This window comes from Cricetulus griseus, chromosome 3, assembly GCF_003668045.3.
Source record: "Cricetulus griseus strain 17A/GY chromosome 3, alternate assembly CriGri-PICRH-1.0, whole genome shotgun sequence".
Classification (NCBI taxonomy): Eukaryota; Metazoa; Chordata; class Mammalia; order Rodentia; family Cricetidae; genus Cricetulus; species Cricetulus griseus.
In genome coordinates, this window is record NC_048596.1 from 198561165 (window position 1) to 198589077 (window position 27913).

Sequence of the window (27913 nt, forward strand, 5' to 3'; positions counted from 1 at the left end):
CAGGTCCTTTGGTGGGCTGAGTTGTCCCTCCAGCTCTGTCCCGTCAGCTTCTTTAAAGTATTTCTCTAACTTGCAACAAAAAAGCAGGTTGACTGAAGCAATGATCTCATCTTCTTTTTAATACAGGTGTCATGTCACATGACATCTCTACAAAATGCACGCCTCGTTTTCACTCTGTTCTACTTATCCTTATAGACATCATCCTGCGATTAGGACCTCATCCCCACCCCAGTGGCCTGGAATGATGAGCGGACTTTCCGGTCCATGAGGGGCTGGAGTGGGCGGTAGTTGTTCACCATCGCCTCTTCTTCCTCACCATGTCCAGAAAACAAGAGTGTGCGGAATGCCGACAGCTGGAATAGAGAGTAGCCAGAGTGAACTGAGACAAGCATGGAAGGATCCAGGTGCCAGGTGTCCCCCATGCCTTGTACAGTTCTCCTTCTACACTGAATCAGCAGTGTCTCTCTGTGACCAACAGAACACAGTATATGGACCAGTGACTCCAGAACATTCGTTAGAGGCACTGAAACTGCTACCCTTTTGGGATTGGTGACCCCATAGGCTTGACAGAACCCCAGTAGCTCTATAGAAAGGCCACAGAGTGGTACTGAGGCCCAGCTAACAGCCACTGAGTGAGCCACTTAGGTAGGGAAGGAGTCCTCTGGGTATGGTCTATGATGTGCCTTTTTCTGCTAATGCATACATTTACAACCCCCCCAATCCCCCACTGAATGCCTGTGATGAGATTGGGCAAGAACTCAGGCCTAAATTTGTATCACTTTTTTTCCAGGCACAGCCTGGCTGGAATATTTAACTGAGTGTCATCAGGACAATGATCACATCTGGGCCTCAAAGAATATGATGTATGCTAGCCCCATCAACACCCCAAGTGTGATCAATGGGGCCTTGTACTCGAAGGCTCTCATGGAAATAGAAAATCCTCTAGCAATTCAGGAACATCTAAAATATGCCAGCGGAGCTGGGGAAGTTGTTCAATTAGTTAAGCACTTGCCTTGAGTCTGAGCCTCAGGATGCATATAAAAAAGGCTGGCATGGGGCCAGGTGGTGGTGGCACACGCCTTTAGTCCCAGCACTCAGGAGGCAGAGGCAGGTGGATCCTCTGTGAGTTCGAGACCAGCCTGGTCTACAAGAGCTAGTTCCAGGACAGCCTCCAAAGCCACAGAGAAACCCTGTCTCAAAAAACCAAAAAGGAAAAAAAAAGGCTGGCACGATGGAGTACTCAAGTAATCCCAGGGTTGGGGAGGCAGAATCGGGGGATCCTGGGGCTAATCAGCCAGTCTAGCCTAATGGATGAGTTTCAGGCCAATGAGACACCCTGTCTCCAAACACAAGGTGAATGGTTCCTGAGGAATGGCACCAGAGGTTGACTTTAGACCTCCACAACACACACACAAGAGATGTGCCAGAGAATGGCACTCTGCTATGACACCTTGATGAAGAAGCAGGTAAAAATGGCCTCCTTTGGGACTGTGACTCAGCTACAGGGCTCACCTGGCTTGGGGCCACCTCAATGGGCATCTTCTGGATAATCCAGGTGACTGACTCAGCCAGTGGTGGGGTGGTGAGGGAGCCAGGGTATGTCCAGTAATCCCGACAGGCAGGCAACAGACAAGAAGGGTCAAAGGGGCCCACGGCCACCTGTGTATCCTGAGAACAAGAACCACAGCCCTGTCAGGGGTTCAGCACAGGAGGCTAGGAAGGAGCCAAGCCTCTGCATCTTACCACAGCTCTAATGGCCAAACAAGCATGCCGAATAACAGCTATGCAGCCACCATTGTCATATATGGAAGCAGAAAGAAAATGTAACTCTTTTTTAACAAGAAAGGGACTCCTACCAAATGGTTATATTTCTCCTTAAAGTTATACCTTTATATATACTTTGGCTGGGAAGACATATAAATGGGGGCTTTTTTGCCATTTTCAATTGTGTAATTTGGGGTAGTAAGGACATTCATGTTGTGTAGTCATCACCCACATTTATTTCCAGAACTTTCTCTGCCTCATTAAACACTGATTCCCATTCTTCCCTGACGTCTGGAAACCACAGTCTACTTTTTGGCTCCGAACCTGCAGACCCATGGAAGTCAATGTGTCTCCTTCTTATAGCCCTGGCTATCCTCAAACTCACAGAGTTCTGGGATTAAAGGCCTGCACTTCCATAACAGGCTGAGACAGGGTCTTGTATAGACCAGGGTGTCCTCCAAATCTCTATGTTAGGCAAAAATAATTCTGAACTCCTGATCCTCCTGCCTTCACCTCCTAAGTGCTGAAATTCCCAATGTGAGCCAGGATGTTCTGTGTGTCCTTCTGTGTATGGCCTGACCAAAAGCATCCACCGAGTGGCTAGGCTGTGTTTCATTTACATTCACCTATGTTGAACATTTGACCTGCTTCTCCTTTCTGGTTATCTTAAATAGTACTTGTGGAATGGGATGGGGTGGGAGCTGTTTGCTTCAGAGTCACTTTCAGTTCTCAGGGTCCATACCCGATACAAGATTGCTGCATCAGATGGACATTTTTTCTTTTAAGGACCCAAAAGTGTGTGTTTTCAACAGTAGCTGCACTGACAAGTCTTATAGTTTTAAAACACCTACCTGTCTCTCTCAAGCAGCCTTGCTTTAAAATGCTGCAGGACCCTCCCCCACCCAGCTTTCATGCTCTTCTCTCTCACAGGGAGCAGGTGGGACCAAGGGCCCCACAGCTGCTCCTGACAGACTGCTCAAGCTCTCTGGAGTCAGCCTGGCCTCCGCCTCAGGCCCTGTGTTCACAGTTCATGTTTGCTTGCTTCCTGGGTTTCATAAAGCCTTTCTGAGCTCCCATGGGACGTCACCATCCATTTGCTCATTCATGCATGCATTCACAAGTGTTTGTCTGAGCCGACAGTGAGCCCAACTTTGCCTCGGGTATTGAGGATACAGTTGCGGAAAAGTGGACAGAACTACTCCCTTCTGTGGAGCTCGCACAGAATAAATAAGTAAAGCATCAGCACTTTGTACTGGGGACTTTGCAATGGAGAAAAATAATAAATTAGAGGAGCAGGGTGAGATGGGAGGCAGTGGGTATTTTGAAAGGTGTGGTCCCCAAGGCCTAATGAGGTGACATCTGAGGAAAGACACAGAAAGCCATGAAGGAAGAGTTTGTGGCATGTGTATATCTGTTGCAAAGGTCCTGAGGCAGAAGCAGCCTGATGGACCTGAGCAACATCAAGAGTGTGGTGTGGTCAGAATTAATGAATGAGGTACAAAAGCAAAGAGGGCTGAAGGGATGGCTCAGTCAGGGTAGTGCATGCCTTGCAAGGATGAGGCCCTGAGCTCTATCCTCAGAACATATAAGAAAAAAAAAAAAAAAAAAAAAAAAAAAGATGGGCAGGAAGTGGGGAAGTGGAAACAGGCATCTCCCTGGGGCTTGCTGTCTGGCCAGACTCTGCCTCCAAAAGGTGGGCGGCACCTAACTAACAACACCTGAGGCCTCTGCATACACGTGCATAGGCACAAAGTCAGTATCAATTTAAAGAGGTGACAGAGGACAGAAGCCTGCAGAGAGGGAGAGACACCTTGCCTCAGCCCGGGACTGGGGATCCCTATATAAATCCACCTTGGCAGCAGGAGTTCCACCTGCTCATTGCCTGGGTATTGCTCATCATATCAAGACATCACCACTCAAGGGTGCAGAGACTGAGGGCCCTCTCCCCCATGAGCCTCCAGGGCCTAGTGGGCTCTAGGGACCTCAAGAAAGCAGGACCGAGACAATGACCTCCACATTGGTGAGGGTGAGAGACAGAGAAGACAGAGAAAATGAACCCAATCAAGACCCTTAGACAGTAATACTGAGTACTATGCAGGATGCCAGGGGTTCTGCTGATTAAGTCCCTAGCTAGAGGGTCCAGGGAGACCCCAAACCCCAGCTAGCCCATTCAGCCTGAGCCAGGACATTGTATTCTTGGCTATGGAACCACAGGTGAGTAGTCCAGTGCTGCAGCAAACCATCCTCAGGGATGCGCTTGCTGAACAGATGAGCAATAGAGCTGGGATTTGAGCCCAAGGCCGCCTGCCCCTCACCTCCTCCCTGGAGTCACGGTACTTCGAGCACTTTAAAGTTTGACAGGCCCCCTAAGGTAGAATTGCTCTCAGATCCCCTGCAGACAGCTCTGAGTCCAGCGATGCTGCTTGAGACATCCCTTCGTGTGCCACAGCCCCACCGACCCACCCCATCACAACCGTGGATAAGCCTGTGTGAGCCAGCCGTACTCTTCATTCACACCACAGCTGGGGCCCGGACCCAACCAGTTTATTTAAGACTGACACTGTGCCTATCTCACTTCCATGTGGATAACAAGGCCCTCCTTATATGTCCACTCTCAATAACCAAATTTCATAAATAGGGAAACTGGGGCTCTGAGAGATTAAGTCACTTGCTCAAAGCTACACAGTTTCCTGGCAGATCAAGGGCCTTGGACCCAGAACATCTTGACTGAAGATCTCCACCACACACCCCAAACCCCTAAAAGTCCTAAGCTTGTAGACGGAGAGCCAGGGACAAGGGGTCCTCAGAGTGTCTCCTACTCCTTAGTTTGAGGAGCCCTCCTTGGCTGGGCCTTTCATGTCTTAAGGTCCTTTTATGTTCTAGAGTCAGTGTTATTTTCAGGGGACTAGTGTGATTTGGGCTAGAACTACACCCCAGACCCCACGTCTGCCCTGTGGGGAAAGTAGCTCCAGAACCTTCCAAGGAAGGAAAACAGACCCCCTGAGTAAACAACACTCCCCAGTCAGCTCTTTTCTCTCCCACCCCGTGGGAGGCAGAGGCCAGCTGGGAAAACATCCCGCCTTCCAGCTTTGTTCTGGCTGTGAACCAGCAAGGAAGAGGGTGAGGAGCTGAGCGCCCAGTACCTTGGCCTTGAGGTGTTCCTGAACGGGTGGACAGAACAGTGGGGGTAGGAGCTCTGTCTCCATTCCAAGGGGCGTCTGGACCTCAACATCAAGAGGAGGCAAGTTGCAGATCAAACACTCCTGTGAGCTTTGAGGAAGGGGCGGCCACTATTTCCCGCAGGGCAGCTTTCACCATTGTTAAGACAGGTGGAAGCCTCTCTGTCCCCATGTCCCTATGTCTAATGGCCACCTTGCTTCCTTTTGCCTCACAATTCTTTGTTGTGGTACTGAATAAATAAACCTATCTCCCTGGAATTTCCATTTTCCATCAAAAGTCCCTTCTGGGTAGTTCTTAAAGAAAAGTGACACCATAACTCTGTCATTTTCTCAAGGCAGGCTACCACACCAAGGTATACAAAGAATGCCCAGCCACCTTCAGAATGAACTGGGGCCCTTCAACCAGCAGCCTGTGCGCCACCCAGGCTGCCTCCCTCTCCCCAAGTCTGCTCTGTATTTGGTGACAGTTAAAGCTCCTTCTCAGGTGTATGCTGGTGGTGCACTGGCCTGTGTTTGCACATGCAGCAGGTAGACACTTGGGTCTGTGTTATCACTACTGGACACCAAGCCTGAGCAAAGCAAGAACAAATATGAGTTCAAGCTGGCATTCCCCAGATGGCTGGACTTGGAATCCAGCGGGGGGGGGGGGGGATTCACTGAGGGGGAAATGGGCAGTGATGGACAAAGAGCATATCACTCCTCCTCCTGAGAAAGAATTTCAGGTATCCCAAGGATGACCTTGAACTTCTGATCTTCCTGCTTCCACCTCTCAATATTGCAGCTATCTCGCACCACACCCAGTTTATGTCGGTGCCGGGGATTGAACCCAGGGCTTCATGCATGCTCAGCGAGCTCTCTATCAACTGAGCTACATCTGAGTTCTCTGTCATGTTTGTTTCTGAAGACTCTTATTGTGTAACCCAGGCTAGCCTGGAACTCATTATGTAGTCCAAGCTGGCTTTGAGTTTTTGGCAGTTCTCTCGCCTCAGCCTTCTCAAGTGCTGGATTATAGGCATACACCAAAACTCTCCGTGCTCAGAGGGAAAGCAAGCTTCCAAATTCATCTCGTGACAAGAGCCTTAGGACTGACCCTTCGCTTCTCTTTCTAGGACCAGAGTGTCACACCCTCTGCCAAAAAAACTCTGAATTTTCCTGAGTGAGTCGTTGCTCTGGGAACTTCAGTGTCGCTTTGCTGGTTTCAAGCTTGTTACCTTGTGTTTCACTCCTGGCAAGACGTCCACCAGCCTCTGCAGAGCCTCATGCTGGGCCCCGAGCTGCACAGCACAGACACATGAGTGTTAGTTAGCCTGGAAGGCAGCAGACAGTGAAAACATACCTCGCTTCCAGGGGACAGTGTGCAAAGGGCCATTCTTTTTTGTTTGTCTTGTTTTTTTTTTTTTTCCACATAACATTTTTATTGATTCTCTGGGTGATTCACATCATGCACCCTGATCACAATTCCTTCCAGGTCCTTCCCCTACTTGGGACCTCTCTCCAAAGAAGTAAAATAATAATAATAATAATAATAATAATAATAATAATAATAATAATAATTCTACTTTGTGGTACCAATACACTCACTGTGGCATGGTCAAATTCTCAGTGGCCTGCCCCTTGAACAGAACCGAGTCCTTCCCCTCCCACACCTCCTCCATGAGCCACCAACTGTGGAGAGCTACTTTTCAGCATCCCATCTCACTTTTTAAGAGTTCTCTTGGGTGCTTTGCTGTCTAGGCTATTACTCTGGGGTGGGAGGTAGGAGTGGGGCTGTCACAGAAGCCTTCCATGTCCCTCCCAGCAAAAGGTCATTCTTGATGACCAAACCCAGCCATTTTCAGTGGGAGGGTCATGCCCAGCAGATGTTACCTTCAGAAACACTCCGATCACCGCCAGCCCATTCTCCCCAACGGTGGCTTCCTTGTAATTTTCATATTTCATGGAATTCCAGTGAACTAAATGGAGCTGAAACAGAGTGGAAAAAGAATGTTAATGTTTGTCATGCCGTAGAAATAACAGTCATTCCACTCTGTCCAGCACACCCTTGGGTCACGTCAATGTCATGTCAATACACAGGGTGCTAGTGGCCAGAGCCCTTGGAGCTCCTTAAACACAGGTGGCAAGAGCTTCACAGCACCAAAAGGAGTGAGGGAGAAGACTTGCTTTAGTTTCTCTTCCTGTGGTTGTGAAACAACACCCTAACAAACACAACTGAAAAGAGAAAGGGTTTATTTCAGTTCGTTATTGAAGGTAACTGTCCACCATGGTGGGGAAGTCAAGGCAGCGGGAGCTTGAGGTAGCTGCTCACTATCACGTCCACAATCAGAAGAGAGGATCAGTGAATGCATTTATCACCTTTTCTCTACTTATACATCCTGGACTTCCCCCCAGGGCATGTTCCCGCCCACAATCCGTAAGAGTTGTGGTGGTTTGAATGAGAATGCCCACCATGGACTCACGTATTTATTGTTTGTTTTTTTTTGAGACTGTGAAACATTGTTGGCTGTCCCGGAACTCACTCTGTAGACCAGGCCGGCCTTGAACTCACAGAGATTCACCTGCCTCTGACTCTGAGTACTGGGATTAAAGATGTGTGCCACCATCGCCTAGTCATCATGGTGTTTTATCACAGCAACAGAAAAGTAATGAAGACAGAGGGCTTCTCACACCAATGAGGATAATCAAAATAATCCCCATCTGTCAATTTAACAGTTACCAGTAGCTGTCACAAGTGTTTTGAGTTGGCAAGACAGAAATGAGCCGTTTGATCATTTGTACCTGTGAGTCACTTGGAACAAGGGTCACCAGATGAGACACAGGACTGTTCAGTGTTCAGCATTGAACAATTTCTCAGTGAGATAAGTCCTCAATGTGCATCTGGCACCTGATCTTGAACTCTGCCTTGTCATTTTCTGGATGTTGGATCTCACAGGGTGATGTATTTGCAAGATGATGGGAATGGATGGAGAAAAGGGGGTCAGGGAGGAGGGAAGAAGCCCTGTCATCTGGGAACCATGGGCCCTGGCTGGGAATTGTAGTGATAGGACTGTGACTTTACCTAGGGGGCATCTGAGTATGTGTTCAGTTGTCCCTTCTCACCCACGGATTCTACAACCATTGGACTAACAACAGACAAACTATTTGGAATAAAAATGCTACGTCAGTGCTTTTCTTGATTTTCTTGGAATGAAACAAATAGCAACAGCATGTGTCACTCACAGTGTGCTGGTAACTTAGAGGTGAGGATAGAAGTATCAGAAGGATGTGTGTGGGTTCCATGCACACATGATAGCTTTGTCAGAAGGCATTCCAGAGCCCCTTGGATACAGCAGGGGGCACATGTGTCCCCTAAACACAGGGCTGTGGTAGAGGCATTCTTAACTGTGCCCAACCATGAGCCCTCAGGAACAAGAACCAGCAAGCCCTTGGCATCATGGTCAGCAAGCTCTGCCGGTTGCCATCTAGGACCCCTGCTGGAAGCTCTGGGTCCTCACTCCCAGGACGCATGGATGCTCCTAGCCTGGGATCTGGGATCTAGGACCAGCAGGGTAGACTTGCCATGTCTGCTTGAGACTTTCTAGAATACAACTCCAGATCTCAGAGATGGAGTCCTCATTTCTGTCAGGCCTCTTGGCTGAGGGTCTTAGTCTGTAGACCCTGGCTGGCCTCTATTTGTGCTGGGGCCTTCCTTCCTCCCTCTCACCTCCACATGGTCACAAGGAGTGTCTGGGCATGAAGCAAGGAGGCTGGGTAAGACCCAAGATCTCTCATCTTAATCAGCTATGTTTCAACCATAGGGGCCTTCACTAGACATGTCTGTGCACAAAAACAAGGTTCCAGCTAGAGAGCTGTGAGGAAGGATTGCTGCTGGATGAGGCGAGAACACTGTGCGCCCTCTAGTGGCAATGTTTGCCAGTTGAGAATAAACAAGTACTGGACTTCATCTGTGGCTTTGGCTAGACCCTGGTTCACTTCTACAACCAGAAAGCGTTGAAATAGAAAGCCAAAATGTTGAATGTATACCCAGGCTGGCAGAGGAAAGCAGAGGGATGGGAGGAGGAGGAGGAGGAACAGAGATGAGAGGGACAGTGTTGCCTAGAGAGGAGGGGGTAGATGGAGGACTGACAAGGTGAATAAGACAAATTGGCCATTACAGAGCTGAGGTAGAAACCTCATGGTTTATCATCACATGAACCTCTCCATTTTCCTGTGTGTTGGAAATTTTTCATGATATAATGTTGGGAGGTTGCCAGGCACTGCCTATTGCCTGACACAACTTCAGAGCCAATGCCTACTTTTCTGTGGTGATCCCACTTTGGGATATTGAAGATATGGCCTTTGAGAAGATGATCTCTGGCTGGGGGTGTGGCTCAAGGATGGGTTTCATCCCCAGTTCTGAGGGGTAGGGGAATAGGGAAAAGAGGAGGTGGGGGGATAAGGGGAGGAGGAGGAGGGAGAAAGAGGAAAGGAGGAGGGAGAGAAAGGGGAGGAGGAGGAGGAGGAAGGAGAGTAGAGGAAGGGGAGAGGAGATCCTACTGTGGAAATTTTTATTCTAGGTGGACATGAGGTCACTAGTCCTTAAGTGCAGCGAGCTCACAGCTGAGTGCTGTGAATTTCACTGACTTACATGACCTCTCAGAACCTCTAGCTCTTCTTGTCAACAGAGCACCTATAGCACCCACCCTCCACCCCAGGACAAGGTGGCAATGATTAAGTGGGTCAAGATGCTTTTATTGTTCTAATTGGCACATGGGAAGCCTCAGGTCCCTGGAAATCCTTTAGGTCTGGAGACTTTGTGTGTGTGTGTGTGTGTGTGTGTGTGTGTGTGTGTGTGTGTGTGTCTTTGGGAGGGTGTGTGTGTCTTTGGGAGGGTGTGTGTGTGTCTTTGGGAGGGTGTGTGTGTGTGTGACGGACGGACTGGTCACCCTGTGGTAGCCCTGGCATAGAAAGCACCCATATGTGTGCTGTTTCATGACCTTTACGAACCTCAGCCGGGTATGCATGGCCGTCCACCATGTGCTCCGAGCCCCACTCATCCGTTGCTCCCCAGTGGAAATGAAACTGCTTCAGCCTGTAGTGGTTTCCCAGTGGCCCACCGCTGATCCCTGGAAACAAGACAAGGGATACTTGTGCCTGGGCTATGTGTGGGCTCCACATTGCCTACATGTGTGTGGGGGGAGGGAATGGACACATTCTATCCCCAAGAGATTTTTGTGCTGCTGAAACAGGGAGGTCTGTGAAAGGTGGACCTGGCCTGGTTTTGGTCACCTCTATCCTAGAGTGGTGCCGGAGACAGCAGGTTCATAGGTTCATAGTAAACTCTAGGATAGATGAAGACCAAGTCTGCATTCAGCCACTAGATGGCGGCAAGGATCTTGAGTCCCTGTAAGTGGTGCTGCACAGACTCAGGGAGGGGTTTCTGAGATGTGCTAATCCAACAAGGATTTCCAAGAGTTCCTTTTCTTCTGAGACAGGGTATCATGCAGCTCAGGATGGCACTGAATTCCATATATATCTAGGATGACTTTGAACTTGTGATCCTCTCGCCTCTACCTCCTGAGTTCTGGGATTACATTATACCTGGTTTTCTGCCATTCTGGGAATGGACAAAGTCAACAGTCCATCGTAGGGCTGGGAGACCACTTAACAAGCTCCAGGTGACTAATAACATTTCTAACTGTTGGTGAGACATTTCCATTCAGTTTTCAGGAGCAATGCTGCTCCTTAGCTTTCTCTCAGAATCATGCTTAGCAAGCTTTCTTGTACAGACTAGGGCCATCTGTCCAGGGAATGGTACCACCCACAGTGGGCTGGACACTCTCACATCAGTTAACCATCAAAGGCAATCCCCCTTGGACCACAGGCCAATTTAATCTGAGCAATCCTTCTATTGACACTCCCTTCTTAGGTGACTCTAGGGTATGTCAAAAGCGAACCAGAACACTGAGTGGCAAATGGGGACAATGCCATGTTGAATGAAAGATGCTATTGAGCACTGACTTCCACAAGCTGATGGGGTGTGCTTGCTTTCCCTGTGAAAACAATTTGCAGACAGTAGCACTACACTACACACTATAGACAGAGGTAGGGACAGGCCTGGGCTGGCACAATCTTACTATCTCTTTACTCCAAAACAAGACGGTTACTCTAGAGTGTCATCAGTCCCATCCAGTTTTAAAACTTGTGCTATTATCACCTAACTCCAGATAAGAGGATATAGATCTGAGTATAGTGGCACACATCTTTAATCCTAGCACTCAGGAGGCAGAGTTAGGCAGATCTCTGTGAGTTCAAGGCCAGCCTGGTCTATAAAAAGAGCCTCAGGACAGCTGGGGCTATTACACAGAGAAACCCTGTCTTAAAAAACCAAACTGGTGGGGCATTGGTAGTGCACACCTTTAATCCCAGCACTCAGGAGGCAGAGGCAGGCAGATCGCTGTGAGTTCGAGGCCGGCCTGGTCTCCAGAGCGAGTGCCAGGATAGGCTCCAAAGCTACACAGAGAAACCCTGTCTTGAAAAACCAAAAAAGAAAAAACTGAACCAAAAAAAAAAAAAAACCCAAAAAGCAAGGTAGATGGCTCTTGAGGAACAACACCTGATTTGAAAAGGTTATCCTCAGGCTCCTACATGTACACACATGTACATAATATACACACTGCTGAATTATATCTGAAATTTTCTTGGGGGGGGTTGAGCCAGGGTTTCTTTGTGGCTTTGGAGGCTGTCGTGGAACTAGTTATTGTAGACCAGGCTAGTCTCCAACTCACAGAGATCCACCTGCCTCTGCCTCCTGAGTGCTAGGATTACAAGTGTGCTCCACCACTGCATAGCTATATCTGGAATTTTTAATGCATAGAAAACAGCCTTCTCTCCGGTGAATGACAGTGTGTCTGATCAGTGGGTGCCAATTATACACTGGGTATTGAGGCTCTGGTCTGAAGATGAAAGGGTCCAAAATCTATGATGGAGTTTGCACTCCAGGATTCTGTTTGGTTTTCTTGGGTTTCTACAAATGCAAAAGGTGCAGCTTTCACTGGAGGTCTGATGACATGTTGGGGTCTCTAAAAAAAAAAAGATGATGATACCAAAGGATGAAGTCTGAACCCGGGAGCAGCTGGATGTCTGCCAGGCCCCCACAACAATCCTTGTAGCTAAGTCTAAAGATCATCCTAGCCCAACTGGCTCCACATTCTCCCTGATGACATCAGAAGACCCTTTGCAGAGTAGACCTTCTGTATGCTGTGAATATATGTTTCTCTTATTGGTTGATGAATATAGCTGTTTCAGTCAATGGACAGAGCCAGGAGGGACTACCAGACTAGGAGAATTCTGGGAAGAGGAACACAGAGTGAGTCTCTTGAGAGACACCATGTAGCTGACAAGAAAGCAAGAGGTTTGGGAATCACCGGTAAGACAAGACTATGTGGAGATACACAGATTAATAGAAATGGGTTCATAATTAAGAGAGAGCTAGCCAGTAAAAAGCCTGAGCCATTGGCCAAACAGTTTATAATATAAGCCTCTATGTGTTTATTTGAGACTGACTGAACAGCTATAGGACTGGGCAGGACAGAAACTTTCATCTATATAAGCCCTCTGAATTGGAGGTCCTATCTGCCTTAGTGAAACATGGCAGTTCCTCAAAGGTGGGTAGCCTCATGAGGGGCAGTCCTGAAGGATGCTGGGGTCCCATCTAGGACAGGAAGTGATGACCCTTCTCTCATAACAAGCAGGAGGCATCATTTATGTCTGAACAAGGAGCTTGCTAGTTCTATGGGGGTCACACAAGCTCACAGAAAAACAAACCCAAAGGCTGAAGTACACCAAACAAAAATAAGGAAAGGCCAGGCATGACCATGCACACACCTAATCTCAGCACTTTGGAGGCAGAGGCAGGGAGATCTCTATGAGTTCAAAGACAGCCTGGACTACATAGCGAGTTCTAGGCTGGCCAGGGCTACATAATGAGATCCTGTCTGGAAAAAAGACAAGGGTGTTTGAGGACAGAGAAGGCTCAGTGGAAAGGCAGGTGGGGTTTCAATGTCTCCCAGCAAAGGAAAGTAACCACATAACTTGTACTGGGCAGGAGCAGCTCCAGGGAAGCAAAGTGGGAGAGAAGCCAGGAATCTGGGGATCTCTGGGGACTCAGGACTTGGAGCCTTTTTGAGCCAGGTGCACTGTGATTACAGTGCAGTCTCATCATCCACAAATGTGCACACACAGAGGAGCAGCCTTGAGCCCTTTCAAGTTGGAACAGAAAATTCTCACTGTTACAGTGCTTCCAAAATTAGCCCTGACAGCAGAGGCAGCCACAGCAAAGCGGCAAGTAATGCTTATTTAAGGACTGGAAAGGCATCCTTCATGGCTCACTCTGCTGTCTGGGTCTGCAGGCCCAAGGGCTCTAGCTGGAACCCTTCTACAGATACGATCTGGGCCTGCCTAGCTCTTCATTCCTTCCGGTTTTGGTTTCTCTATTCAATAGTAGAGTCCCAGTAAGGACTGAGTCCCATGGGAGATATACTGTCCAGCATGCAGGAAGCCTTCCAAGGAAACAGCTGTGTGTATGGGGTAAGACAGCTGGGAGCAAGTGTCACTGGCCAAATCTACATGTCCCGGTATTTTGTTTTCTGGTCTCCAGCACTTGTAGCTGTCAGTAGTGAACACACTGTGAGGTGACTGAATGACAAACTATGTATCGGACACTGTGTAGGGAACTGGGTATTTCCCAAGGGACAGGCACTGGAAGCCCAATGTTGAGATGAGGACACAGGGACACAGACTAGAGCCAGGCTTCTATTACAATGATGAACAGTGTGATAATAAACAACTTGGGGAGGAAAGGGTTTATTTCACTTCCATTTCCATATCATAATCCATCACTGAAGGAAGTCAGGGCAGGAACTCAAACAGGGCAGGATCCTGGGGGCAGAAGCTGATGCAGAGGCCATAGAGGGATGCTGCTTACTGGCTTGCTCTCCATGGCCTGCTCAGCCTGCTTTCTTTTCTTTTTTTTTATTATTTATTATGGATACAACATTCTGCTTCCATGTATATCTGCACACCAGAAGAGGGCACCAGATCTCATTACAGATGGTTGTGAGCCACCATGTTGTTGCTGGGAATTGAACTCAGGACCTCTGGAAGAGCAGTCAGTGCTCTTAACCTCTGAGCCATCTCTCCAGCCCACTCAGCCTGCTTTCTTATAGAACCCAGGACTATCTCAGTCCAGGGTGTGACCACACCCACAATCATCAATCAAGAAAGTGTACCAGGCCAATCTGGTGAAGACATTTTCTCAATTGAGTTTTTTCCTTCTAAAAGGAGTCTAGGTTATGTCAGGATTACATAGAACTAACCAACACACAGAAACTTCAGGTACCAGTTTCAGATGACCTGTTGACCCCAGATCCTGTGGAACATTTCAACCATTGACATTGGTTGCATAGTTTAAAGCTAAGTTCCTTTCCTTGGAGGTAAGGAAGTTGAGATAAGGCTTCAGAATCAGATAAAATAATGTATAACTGACTTGTCACAGTGATAACACAGTGACTAATTTAAAGAAGAAGCAAGCCGAGTCTTGGGAAAGCCTTTTGCTTGCCAACCTCAGCCCCCAAGACTGCCAGCAGCCAAGTTTGTCTACTGAGGCCTGATCATCCATCACCCTGTGTTCTCTGAGAGCAGGTACATCTGAGATAACGGAGATAAAATTAGGTGATTACATCAGTCAGAGTCAGACTCTCCAACTAAAATAACAAGTGACATTCAAGGCCAAAAGTGCACAGTGATGGCTGGTCTCCCCTGGTACAACAGTTGCTGTTAATAGCCACCTATTTGTAATTCAGGGCTTTCCCCAGAATAGTGTGGGCTTTTGGCAGGAACAGCAGCTGCTTTGGGGCTTAAAATTAGCATAAGAGAAGCTTGGGAGACTCTTGTTAGTCAGAACCATGAACAACAGAGGATCTCGAAGAGCACATTCCAGTGTCAGCCCCAAATTTAACCAGTTGCCAACCAGTGAAGTCCAAGGCCAAAAGGCTTCTCTGTTCCTAATGCTCTCTAGGTGAGGACAAGCCACAGCTGGCCAACAGCTGTTGGCAGTGCTGAAAGAGCACAAGTTCCACAGAACCCAGACTTGAACACCAGGCCAAGCTGAGATAAGCCAGAGTGTGGCTTTATACACAGTGTTTCCTTTGTATCTCATAAGTGACATTTGTAGAAGAATAAAAACACCTGTTTTACAGGAACAATGGAAAGAGTGAATACAAGGTCCCTGGTGTCCCAAAGGACTTGGCAAACCACAGCCACCTACTGTTCTGATAGTCACTGTTATTGTGGCTACTGAGAATGTTACTATCAAGGTTATAGCTGAAGAACCAGCCTGCCTCCATCTTAGATTTAAATAATCTCCCCCACCAGGGGTTTCTCTGTGTAGTTTTGGAGCCTGTCCTGGAACTTGGTCTGTAGACCAGGTTGGTCTCAAACTCACAGAGATCTGTCTGCCTGATAAAAGCATCTTGCTGTAAAAACAAACTGGGCTCATTCTTGTTTATGATAAAACATCTGTTTTGTAAGGAGTGGGCTGTGCCCCCACCTTTAACCTTAACTATAAATGGTTCTGTGCTGCCTGTTCCAGAAATGGCAATCGTGTCTTTGTTTATGCTATCTTGCAACTCTACCTTTGTTTAATGGTTAGATGACCACCTAGGTTGTGATTACTTTGTTCTGACTATCTGTTACTTTTCTGCTCCTGTATTCCAACCTATTTTCCCCCATTTGGAAACCCTCTATCCCTGAGCTATAAAAACCTTGTCTTCCTTACATCCAATGCTGACTTTTTGAGGCCTACCTTAGGGGAGACAGCCAGTATATGGGAATCAAAAAGCTTGCTTTAATTAAATGCTTGTTTTAATTAATTTGGGCATGATGATTTGGGTTGGTGGTCTTTCTCTTCCAATCTTTGGGATTAACACAGCACCTGCAACAGACACCGTTTCTCCCAAGGTAGGACCTTCCTGTAAAGACATTGGCAGACACGTCTTCAGAAAAACATGTATTAGAAGCCAGGCATGGTGACACACAACTGTAATTCCAGTTCTCAGGAAACTGAGGCATGAGCATATTTTGAGTTTGAATCTAGCCTGGGTTACATAGGGAGGCCCAGTCAAAAGCCCAAGGAAGGAGAGAAAGAAAAAAGAATGGGAAGCAGGCAGGCAGGCAGGCAGGAAGGAACCAGCATCCGTTAGAAGACTGGCCTTCCAAGCACTTCTCTCTCCTCGACTCCATGTAGCATCTTGAACTCAATCCACACCCCAGTGGTCAGGGTCAGGGGTCCCTAGAGCCTTCTCTCTAACAGAGATGCTTCCAGCAGGCACCTCACTAGCTAGGATCTTAGAGGGCTACCTTGGGGCTTCAGTCTGTTGGAAGACATTGCACAGACCAGTGATACAAGGAAGGATTTTCTTTCTTTTTCTTCCTTCCTTTCTTTTTTATAAAATTATTTATTTTGCATCTTGGCTGCAGTTTCCCTTCCCTCCTCTCCTCCCAGCCCCGCCCCGCCCCCCAAATCCACTCCTTCATTTCTGTTTAGGAAAGGACAAGTCTCCCGTGAGTATCAACAAAACATGGCATATCAAGTTGCAGTAAGACAAAGCACCTCCCCATGTATTGAGGTTGGGCAAGGTGACCCAGTATGGTTAGTAGAGTCCCTAAACCCAGTAAAAGAATGGGAGATAGCCCCTGTTCTCATTGTTAGTAGTCCCATGAGAGGACCAAACTATACAACTGTAACCCATATGCAGAGTGCCTGGGTCAGTCCCATGCAGACTCCCTAGTTGTCAGTTCAGTCTCTGTGGGCCCCTATGTGCCCAGCTTAGTTGATTTGTGAATTTTCTTGTGGTGTCCTTGACCCCTCCGACTCCTGTAATCCTTTCTCCCCTGCACACTATCCCCTGAATTCTGCCTAGTGTTCGGCTGTGGCTCTGCATCTGCTTCTATCAGCTGCTGGGTGAAGCCTCTCTGATAACAATTGGGCTAGGCACCAATCTGGTCACAAGAGATAGGAAGAATTTCTTGCTGCTCTTATTCCTGACCTGTCTGTCTCTAGGTCACCTGACTAGGTAGGAGTCTTGATTTTTCTGGGTGCTTCATACTTCCTTTAGGTTTATTCTATCAGGCAGGGTCTTTCTCTGGCCTGCAACTGGTGATCCCTAGTGGACAGAAGTGAAATCTGTGAACTTTAAACTCAGACATGTGGCCTGGGAGCCTAGTCTGTGGTGGCCAACAGCAGCACCCTTGCTTGGACTTGGGCTCTCAAGAATAAGCTGCTCTGGGGTTTCTTGGCTTTGGGGACGACTATCAGTTGTCACTTAGGGAATCAGAGGGCATGGTGGACTATAGAGATGTTACTGGAATTTTTACAGGCAAAGCCTGAGTCCTGGCAGCCCCAGTCACCTAGACTCAGCTTCTCATCCCCAATATCTTTCTTAAAGAGACAGGTAATAGTGAAAAGCAGAGAGAGGAGACTTAGTCAATGTAGCCACATTGGGAAGAGGAACAAATACAGAGGTCTGACAACCACCCTCAAGTCCATCTCAAGGGTCCTGGGAGGAGGTTTGGGGTTAAGTTCAGGGTAAAGGGTATGTATAACTACGAAGACCTAGTCAAGGTGTGGTCCCACCCACCAGTGACCCTTTACTGTCTCAGTTCAATCTTTCTACAAGGGACCTTACACAAGTTGTCAGAACCATCCCAGGAGGCCAGGTCGTCCTCTGGCCGATACCGGGATTCAGCCTTTCCATTCCACTGTGGAATTCCTGGGGGAAAATGTAATTCTTGGAGGTCCATTGTTTCTATACTCTGATAGCTGAAGCATCTCTTTTGATTATCTTCTTTCATGCCAGGACTGTAACAGTGTCTTCATTCCAGTCTGTGTTTCTGTGGGTGTCATGGCTACACAGTCGCTTGAACTGGTTGAATCGGTCTTAATGACCAAGTCCTCTGTAGTCAAGAAAGCTCCCTTGAGCTCTGGGCAAGTGTCTGCTTCCTACTTCTTGGCGTTCCCTCTGGAGGGCAGCATTGCAAAGGGCATTTGGCTGCAACCACAATAGGGGAAGAGGTCCTACACTGAATGCTTGAATCCTTTGGAAGGGTTCCAGGTGCTCTCATTTTCAATCCCTCCTCCCAGATCCATGGAGTCAGTGTGCAGCTTCAGTAACAGAGAAGACAGATGATCAGAGGGTGGGCTGGCCTCTCACATCCCCTGTTGATAGACAGAGTATAGGGGCACACGCTCTGCTCTTTCTGTGGCTCAAGGCCCAGTTTGTTGCACTCAAACACCATCTCATGCTCCCTCCACCCCAGCCCTCACCCCAGGAAAGAAGATGAGCTGCCTGCAAATTCGAAGCTTCCATGGTGAGCTGGTTCACGTGCAGCTCAACAGTGCTGAGCCTTAAAGCCTGGTTGCTATGACCTGTGAGGCACCCACCCTCCCTGCCCCTGCTGCCCTTTGTCTCCAGCTTTTCTCTCCACAGCCTCTCTGCTGCCTCCCAAGTTCAGTGGGCTTCAGCCATTCACAGGCTGTATCTGCCTCTGTAATTCATTCTCCTGGCAAAGACAACCTAGAAGAGAACACATCCCTTACCTCCTGTAAGAGTCCCTGGTGCCTTCTTTGACTGTCTGGGCAACTGTCCTGTCCTCCTGCTGGCATATGACTACAGTTACTGGCACTCGCTTGGTAAAATAGACCCAAATAATCATACTCTACAAAAATGGCTTCCACGCCTGTGCCCCCACCCCAACTTAACCGTCTTCTCAGGAGATACCTCTGGCCTTTCCTCCTTTTCATCCAGTTTTTGTTTGTTTGTTGCTTGTTGTCTTGTTTTGTTTTAAATGGAAGAGTCATTTCCTAATTCTGGCCGGAAACTTTTTTTTTTTTTTTTTTTTTTTTTTTTTTGTGGTGACACTCCTACCCCCGGCATTTTTCCACACCCTGTTCCTGATTTCCTATGGAGGTGAAAGAAGGAAGACAGAGACTGTGGAAAGTGGGAACTTGAGCCAGTCGAGGGAAGCCACACGAAGGACACAGGAAAAGCAGAGTGGCCTGGGTGGATGTGTGTTGAGGATATACTGCTCCTTTATGTGACGGGAGACACTCATGATTCCTTCCCTCTGTGGCAGGGTAGGGAGCCTCCCTTTGATCCAGATAGTGGAGGTGGTGATGCCAGGGGTGGAGTCAGGGTGAGGTCAAAGTGGAAGGCTGCTGCTTGTCCATAGTGCAAGGCCATGGGGCTTGTTATGGATGAGTTACAGGCAGCTGGGGTAAGAAAGTGAGAATTCCTAGCAGCTGGCTTTCTAGCCTTGTTCACACTTCTGGGAGCCATTCTGGGAGCCATGCCCTGAGGTCCTGCAGGAGGCCACTTTTCCTTCTCTTGTGCATGCACATCTTGCTTCATGTCAGGGTCACCCTTAGGTTGGCTACACACTGCTGGGAGTTACAGTGTTTGGCTCACCCCTGCTTGGCCACCAGCAGTGGGACACTGAACAGTGGCCAGACTTTGACAGAGCCCTCTTCCCCAGCTGTTCTGTTGAAAGCTGGTGCCAAACTGAGGCCACTTGTTTTGTTACCCCTAGGAAAGCCACCCAGGGAGTCACTTGTCACCCTGGACCCTGCTGTGTCTGGAGTTCTCTGAATTGGAGCTAACTAAGCTCCCAATTCTTTGCTTAAGACAGTTTGAGTTTCTGCTGAGAGCAACCAAAAGAAGTCTAAACTGATGCAACAAACAGCTCACTGAGAGAGAGACCTGAGATTAAACCTGAGATTAAAGACCCAGAGTGGCTTGTAACTCTAGCACTGGGGAGGTGGAAACAGGCGTGTCAAGAGGTGAGGCCAGCCTCAGCCACTGGAGACATTTGTATTAAGAGAGGAATGGGAGCCAGGCGATGGAGGCACACGCCTTTAATCTCAGCACTTGGGAGGCAGAGGCAGTCTGATCTCTGTGATTTCGAGGCTAGCCTGGTCTACAGAGTAAGTTCCAGGACAACCTCCAAAATTACGCAGAGAAACCCTGTCTTGAAAAACAAGAGAGGGGAGGGATGGGATGGGGTAGGAGGGTGGGGGTGGGGGTAGGGATGAGGGTAGAGAGAAATCAGAGGTATGAGACTGAGAGGGAAGGAAACAGTAGAGGGCAGTAGGTACAACCGACCAGCACAGGCCCTCAGAGTGACTGGGAATTATCTCCCAACTCCACCATTAGAGACTGTCCACTGGTACTCGGAGATACAGTGTGCAATGACCACACCAAGGAGAGCTGTAAGCCTCCTTGTGTGGCTCTTATGTCCCTGTCCAGCCCCAGAAGGCCAGTTGCCAGCCCTCACCAGCCTTAACTGGTTTGTTTTTTTCCTCAGCCCTGGTATGGAAAGGGGCCCTATTCTATTTCTGGTTTCATCCTCACAAGGCATCAAGACTCAGGTGACTGCTGGTGACATGCTTTCTTCCCCTCAAGTGAGCGTCACCTCCCAGTCCCACCCAGTTCCCCTTCTTTGCTGAGTCTGTGATGTCATGGAAAAGAATAACGGCCACTGTGTTAGTTACTTGTAGATTCCTGAGGTCCATTACCTTACAGAAGCAACTTAAGATTTGCTCCAGGTTTACTTTGGCTCACAGTTTCCAGAGGGTACAGTCCATTGTGTTGGGGAAGGATGGCAGAGCAGCTCCATGATGGGAGACTAGCTCTATGATGGTAGATCAGCTCTGTGATGGTAGGAACAGCTCCATGATGGTAAGAGCAGAAACTGAAGAAAGGAGCCAGGGGCTAGGGAAATGACTCAACTGCACAAGCATGAGGACCTAATCACCAGAATCCACATAAAAAACACAGTATGGTGCTAGAGCTTGTAATCCCAGTGCTAAGAAAAGTGGAGACAGGTAGTGCTGGGGCTTGCTGGCCAGCCAGCCTAGCCTACTGGATGAGTCTCAGGCCAGAGAGAGATCCTGTGTCTCAAAAATGAGATTGACCTCTGACCTCCATATGCACATGCACATCTGTACACACACACACACACACACACACACACACACACACACACACACACACACACACACGAGAGTAAAGGGAGGAAAGGGAAGGATCCAGAGATAATATATGACCCCAATACTTGCCCCGGTGAGCCTCTTCCTCCAGAAAGGCTCCATCTCATAATGGTTTAAAGGGACTGGAATGTGACTCCATCTTGGACACAGAGCAACTCCATTGTAAGTAATGAGCTAAGCCTGAGTCCAGGAAAGTCCCCCAGCCAAGTTTAGCCAATCAGCTAAACAGTTTCAAACCTGGCCTTATAAGTCTGAGAGACCCAGAGTTGCAGGATAAGGCTGCTACTGACCATATATACCAACAAAAAAGCCCACAATGGACAAAACTGTTACTAGCCCCATCCAATCACCATGTGCCCGATGTAACTATTCCCCAACTGCCCAATTAGAACAGAGATACTTAAAATTCTCCAAGTCCCCTTTAAAAGGGCCTGCATGCCTTTGTCATCATTGCCATTTTATGTGGGTGAGCCACCCCTGCATGCGGGCTATTTCTGCAGAATAAACACTCTTGTGTTGCATACTATTTGAGTTTGGGGTCTTCCTCCAGCGATTCTCAGATCCTTACAGGGTCTATAACTCAATGAAGACAGCCATCTGTGGGGTGCCAGGTATTCAAGTGCTCCAGCCTATGGGAACATTTCAGATTCAAAGGTTGACTGCCTAGGCTCCAGCCCCTAAACCCCAGTACAGACTCACCTGACTCCTCACAGGAGTCATCAAACTCCACCTGGAAGAAGTAACCAGTGTTCCAGAGGTACCTGCAAGATGTAGCATCGTAGGAGACCCTGAGAGGTGCCAGTTGTGGGTCATATACACTGTCCCTCCATTGGATGTTGATGGGAGACTGCCAGGTGCCTCCCAGTGAGGAGACTGGGCCTGTCCAGAGGGGGTGCCCTGCAGACAGACAGGAGATCTTGACTGAGGGGTCATTAGGGCAGGCATGAAGCAAAAGGGGCCCAGCTCTGAGAAACAAGCCCAGTAGGGAGCCCTGGAACTTTCTGCTCACCCAGCCACTCAACTCCTACATACACATATGCAAGCTCTTGGCTCATTCACCTGGCCTGCGCCTATGTGATCTTCACTTCCGTGTGGTCATTGTCTCCATCACCTTAGTGCTGGCATTAAAGGTGTGCTGGGATCACCTTTGTGTGAGCACTGTTTCTCTTTTGACTGAATCAATTACATGTAGCCCAGGGTGGCCTTGAACTAACAAAGATCCATCTGACTCTGTCTCCCGAGTGCTGGGATTAAAGGTGTGTGCCACCACTGCCTGGCCTCTATGGCTGTGGCTAGCTTTGCAGTCTGATCTTTAGGCAAGTTTATTTGTTAGGTCATAAACAAAATATCTCCATACTGTACCCTATTTTATTTTTCTGAGACAGAGTTTCTCTATGTAGATCTGGCTGTCGTGGAGCTTGCTAGGTAGACCAGACTGACCTCAAGCTCACAGAGATCCCCTTGCCTCCACCTCCTGGGTGCTGGGATTAAAGTAGTCATGGGCCACCAAGCCTGGATTACCTGTGCACTATTAAGAGGGCCTTAGAGCATCGGGGCTTTGACTACATCTGGGGTGAGAGAGACTCAAGTTTACATGCTACAAACCATGCATTTGATCTTCCCACTGGGCAATGGGTGTTTAACACAACTGCAGAAGGCTGAATTTACATCAAATGCAGGAGTGTCAAAGGCCCTACCAGAGCTCTCTTCCGGCCTAGCATCCTACAAGAGCTCTCTTCCAGCCTAGGATCCTACCAGAGCTCTCTTCCAGTCAGACTTCCCTGACTCAGAAACTCAAAGTGTGAGAAGAGTGGCTATTTTAGGATCCATTTGCTGAGCTGTATAAATGAGACCACCAAGAGGGAAACATTTGTACTGAGCAGAGCATCTGCCACCAAATGAGGGGGAGCTGCTCTTTGGCACATCTAAAGTATTTATGCCACCTGAATATGAAATGAGTCTCAACTCAAATAGTTACTCACACTGGCCTCATATGATGACCTCTCATAACAAGATAAGGCTCAAGCTAGGTAAAGTTGGATTCATGGCCCAGCATGCTGGTGCTCCCCTTTAATTCCAACACTTGCAAGCAGAGGCAGGCAGATCTCTGTGGGTTCAAGGCCAGCCTGGTCTACATAGTGTTGGGGGTGGAATATTTGATCACAGTATGAACCTCAAGTTAGAATTTGTGTTAATTGAATAAAATTAACCGTGGGTTAGGAGGCTGACTTAGCAGAAAGTAATCATAGAGCATCAGAGGGTATCTGGAAGAGACAGAGAGATACACCAGAAGAAGTAGAGAGGGATTTTGAATGGCACATTTTGCTGTTGTTGTTGTTTTGGGGGAGCAGAAGGACATGTTTTTTGGGAGACGCCAGCCAGGAGAGGTTAGCTTGTTGCTATTCAACTTCTCTGAGCTAGCAGGTTTTCACTCCAGCCTTTGGATCTCAAGCTTTATTTATAAATAGAACAATAGAGATTTAGTGAAAGCTACCTTGAGTGACAGTGACAGAGCCAGTGCCTGCAGGTACAGAATTCCCACCTGAGTGGCCAGGCTGCTGTATGAGATGCAGTCCAGTCACTGCAAAGTCACAATTGTGGCTGAAATAGTAGGAGATTAAGGTGCAGCCACTGTGCCAAAGTTAAAACAACAACATAGTGAGTCTCTCTCTCTCTGTCTGTCGATCTATCTATCTATCTATCTATCTATCTATCTATCTATCTATCTATCTTCACCATCATAATAAGCTGGTTTTGTTTCAGTTGGGAAGTAATGTAAATAAAACAGAATTTATTTATTTATTTATTTATTTTATTTTATTTTGGTTTTTAAAGGCAGGGTTTCCCTGTGTAGCTTTGGAGCCTGTCCTGGAACTCATCCTGTAGACTGGGTTGGTCTCGAACTCACAGAGATCTGCCTGCTTCTGCCTCCCAAGTGCTGGGAATAAAGGCATTTGCCACCACCGCCTGGCCAGAATGTATTCTTTTAATCATTGAGCAAAGCTGTGTGGAGCTCCCATGGAGCAACTGTGGACCAGATGCAGATGGCATGAGCTGACAATGAAGCCCAAGCCTCTTCCCCTGGGAACTAATCTAGTGACAGGAGTGCAGACCCAACAGGACTCCCTTGCTTCGTGAGTTTCCATTCTCCAGGCTTGCTGATCAAACAGTGGACACCTACTCCTTTCCCTTGACCCGCCCTGGGGAGAGCAGGGCTCCACACCACTGTCACTGGGCATGACCCCTGGTAACTTGCTTCCACGTGGGTATCAGTGGACATGATGTGAACAGAGACATCATTTTTAAAATTTTATTTACCTATATTTTTCTTTGTTTTGAGATAGGGTCTGTCTACGTAGCATGGGCTCTCCTGGAACTTACTATGTAGACTAGGCTGGCATTGAGTTCATGGCGATCTGCCTGCCTCTGCCTCTTCTGGCTGAGCAGGGGCTTTAACTATGTTTTATGATTGGGCTCACCATGAGAAAACTGCATCCCAGGTGACTGCTCGCTGAGTGGGAGGGATTAAGGAGTTGGGGTGTGTGAGAAATGCATTGAACAGATGTGGCTCACCCCCCCCCACCAGCTGGAATGTGGCCCAGCCCTATCTGGGTAAGCTATACCCTGGAAGACCCATCAACTTGTGAGCATGATAAACATAATAGAAGATTCATGCCCGAGTGTCTTTAACCCCAGCACTGTGGAGGCAGGCAGGTGGCTCTCAGAATTTACGTCCATACAGGTCTACATAGAGAGCTCCAGGCTAGCCTGAGAGTTTCACAATATATACATAACGAGACCCTTTCTCAACCAAACCAAACCAAATCAAATTAAATCAAACCCCAAAACTTCTGGGAACATGCAGCCAGGAGATGACAAGGTTTGATAATTAGTTCTCCTGGGTAGTAAAACCTTTGTGGAGGGGTGTCCACGTGCCTGGATGTTTGTAGAGGGCAGAGGACAATCTTGGGTGTCATTTTTTAGGTGTCGCCCAACTTTTTTTTTCTTTTTTTAGACATGTTCTCTCATTGGTCTGGAACTCACTGAGTATGCTAGGTTACCTTGACATTGAACCCCAAGGATCTGTTTGTCTCTGCCTCCCCAGAAAGACTGGCCTTAGTGAATCCCAGTTGCCCCTTGTAGCTACGTCCACCCAGGCCAGAGGGGGAGTACCTTGGTGACCAGCAGAGGGCCTGTGATTGGTACATACCCAATCCTTCATTTGCATGCAGGGCTCTGACTATATAACTAATTTACTTTTGGAGTCAGCTGGAGACACCTCTCTGCTCTGTCCTCTCATTTTGCAACACCAGGTCCAATTTTAAAAAGGCTTAACAGAGTGGTGGTGGTGGTGCTCATTTTTAATCCCAGTGCTTGAAAAGCAGAGGCAGGCAGATGTCTGAGTTAGAGGCCAGCCTGGTTGGTGGAGTGAGTACCAGGACAGCCAGGGCTACCAGAGAAACCCTGTCTCGGGGGCGAAGTGGGGTGGAGAAGGTTTCTCTCAATGACTTTATCTTTGGGCTGAGCATGTAACAGGGAGAAACAGAGGAGGCAGTGGGGAGGGGAGTGGCGGCAGTATTGATAATGAGTGCCATAGCCTCACTGAGAGGACAGTTGAAGAGTTCCAATGAGTGACGGAGTGGGGAGCAGAGCAGTGGGGACGTTGTACCTTATGAAGATGGAAGATGAGAAGCTGCCAACCTCTGTCACCAGATGAGTTCCAGGGAGGTGTCAAACTTTTAAGGGCCAAACTTCAGACACTGTAGGCATGGCAGCTGTATCATTAAACTCCTGCCATGGATTGAAGATCCCCCACCCTAGGCCCATTCCAGAACAGTAACACTAGCAACTGCTGCCTCCTGCTGCTGCTCACAGCTGTTAGAGCCAAGGACTACAGCAGTTGCCAAGTGCCTGCTGGGGTTAAAGCTCAAAGCCACCAGCCTAGGCACAGGAGGGAGGCCTTTGGTCAGGTCTGTGATGGGACAGACTTCGTTGACTCCCCATGGGAGGCCATACCCTCTCTGAGGAGCAGATTGGGGTGGGGTGAGGGGAAGGGTGTGTGTGGGGAAACCAGAAGAGAGGAAGAAGGGAGAACTGGGATTGATATATAAAATTAAAAATAAAATAATATTTTAAAAAAGGCTCAGAGCCATGAGCCTGGAACCTGAGATCTTAGAGCCAGATAAAATCCAGGATAGGCGCCCCCCCCCCCCGGCTTTCAGGGCTTGGACTCTCAGAGCCTGGGCTTTCAGCATTGCAATAGCTGTTTGGCCACAGAGTGTGTCTGGGTAGAACAGGACCTGGGCTTGCTGACCGGAAACAGTGACCTTGTTTTGTTCTTTTAACAACTTGTAGTGGTAAATACTCTTATTATCCTTCCTTGACAGGTGTGGAATGCCCTCCCCAGGCGTGTGACATGAATCAGCCATCTTGGAATTAGATCTCCCACAGGAGATCCATAACATGTGCTCATTAACATTTCTTCACAGAAGCAGTGGGAGCACAGTCATGAGACAGACTCTCACCTGAGATCAGAGTCATTCCCTCTTCCATGGCTGTAAGCAATCCTTCCTACCTGCACATGGTCTTGGAAGGTGCTAGACTATAAAGATGGTACAAGCCATGGCCCTGATGCAGGTTGTGTGGCAATCTGAGTCGTTGTACCCCTCCAGTATGGTTGGCCTAACAGGAAGGCTGGTCAAGGGCTGGGTTCTGTATCTCCAACAGGCTCTCTCTGAGAAGGTACTGCACATCTGGGGACCCATGACGGATGGCTGTGTTCATGAAAGGACAGGAAAGGGGAGGGAGGTGACAAGGTTTTCATCCCAGATCCTCTTGGGTCACAATGGCTGATTTTGGAGGGCAGCTTGGATTTCATACTCCCCACATTTCTGAGTGGCTCTTGCCTCCAGAGTCTGGACACTGGGCTGGGACCACTGGAGGATAATGTTCATTTCCCATGCTCTTTGTCATCTTTCTAGGCCTGAGTTCCTGCTTGACAGGAGCATTTTTGGAGGCCTGGGTGCTTCTTTGGTTTCCCTGGTGTTTGCAGACAGAACTGTGTGGTGCTGGGTACCCTGGGGTGAATAAGAGCCTGTGTGCACCAGGCTTTCCACACTGGCTTCTCACCAGATGCTGGAGACAGCATCCATCTTGCCTATTCTGTGGATGAGGAAACCGAGGCTTAGGGAAGCGGGGCATTTAGTAAAGCTGTCATCTCTTCAAAGCCACCTGTTTTCTACACTTAGGGCTCGGGGCCTGAGCCTTCTGAGTGCTGGGTCAGGACATATACTTTACAGGGGAGTGTCTTAGGCCCAGTTGGAGGCTTGAAGCATGTACTGCACATTTGCAGTACCTTTCCCTCCTTTCTACCCCTGAACCAGAGTTAAGTGTCTCACTCAGGGTCACCAGATGCCAGAGACACTGAGCAAATCAGAACAGAAGTCAGCCAGCTCTGGACCATTTTGCCCCCCACCCCCTCCCCAATACAAGGTTTCTCTGTAACTTTGGAACCTGTCCTGGAACTCACTCTGTAGACCAAGCTTGGTGATCCGCTTGTCCCTGACCCCCAAGTGCTGGGATTAAAGGCATGCATCACCACCACCTAGTTCCATCTTGCTTCTTAAAGCCATCCTAAGGCCTGCACCACATTCGCTTATACCAGGGACAACCTAGGGATCTACTTACGGGCACAGCTGCTGTGTTTCTCTGCACAGGAATGCTGGGAGCGCCAGTGCTGTGGCCTTGTGGCACGGAGAGGCCCCGTGTGCCTGAGGATGGCTAAGGGCTTGTAGGGGCCTCTCCCCTGCATCATGGCTCTGAGCATAGCGTGCCAGTTCCCCACTGTCTGCCTTTGTTTTGGTCAGGGCCACTGTGGAGTGGGGTGCAC

General features: G+C 48.4%; 1 protein-coding gene across 1 annotated transcript; it reads right to left on the bottom strand.

Annotated features, from left to right (window-relative positions):
- Positions 1 to 151: 151 nt before the first annotated feature.
- Ca5a (carbonic anhydrase 5A) lies at positions 152 to 27850 on the bottom strand. Its single transcript, XM_027410694.2, has 7 exons — positions 27712 to 27850; positions 21724 to 21921; positions 9927 to 10045; positions 6810 to 6905; positions 6155 to 6217; positions 1513 to 1668; positions 152 to 353 (listed from the first exon to the last, which is right to left on the bottom strand). The coding sequence occupies exons 1-7, from the start codon at positions 27848 to 27850 to the stop codon at positions 210 to 212; spliced, it is 915 nt and encodes a 304-aa protein (XP_027266495.1). The 3' UTR covers positions 152 to 209.
- Positions 27851 to 27913: the final 63 nt, after the last annotated feature.

Coding starts and splice junctions, on each gene's coding strand:
- Ca5a (XM_027410694.2), bottom strand. CDS start 27,850: ATGCTCAGAGCCATGATGCAGGGGAGAGGCCCCTACAAGCCCTTAGCC. Junction 6,218..6,809: donor TGATCGGAGTGTTTCTGAAG/GTAACATCTGCT, acceptor TGTGCTGTGCAG/CTCGGGGCCCAGCATGAGGC. Junction 1,669..6,154: donor TGCCAGGAGTGAAACACAAG/GTAACAAGCTTG, acceptor TCTTGTTCTCAG/GATACACAGGTGGCCGTGGG.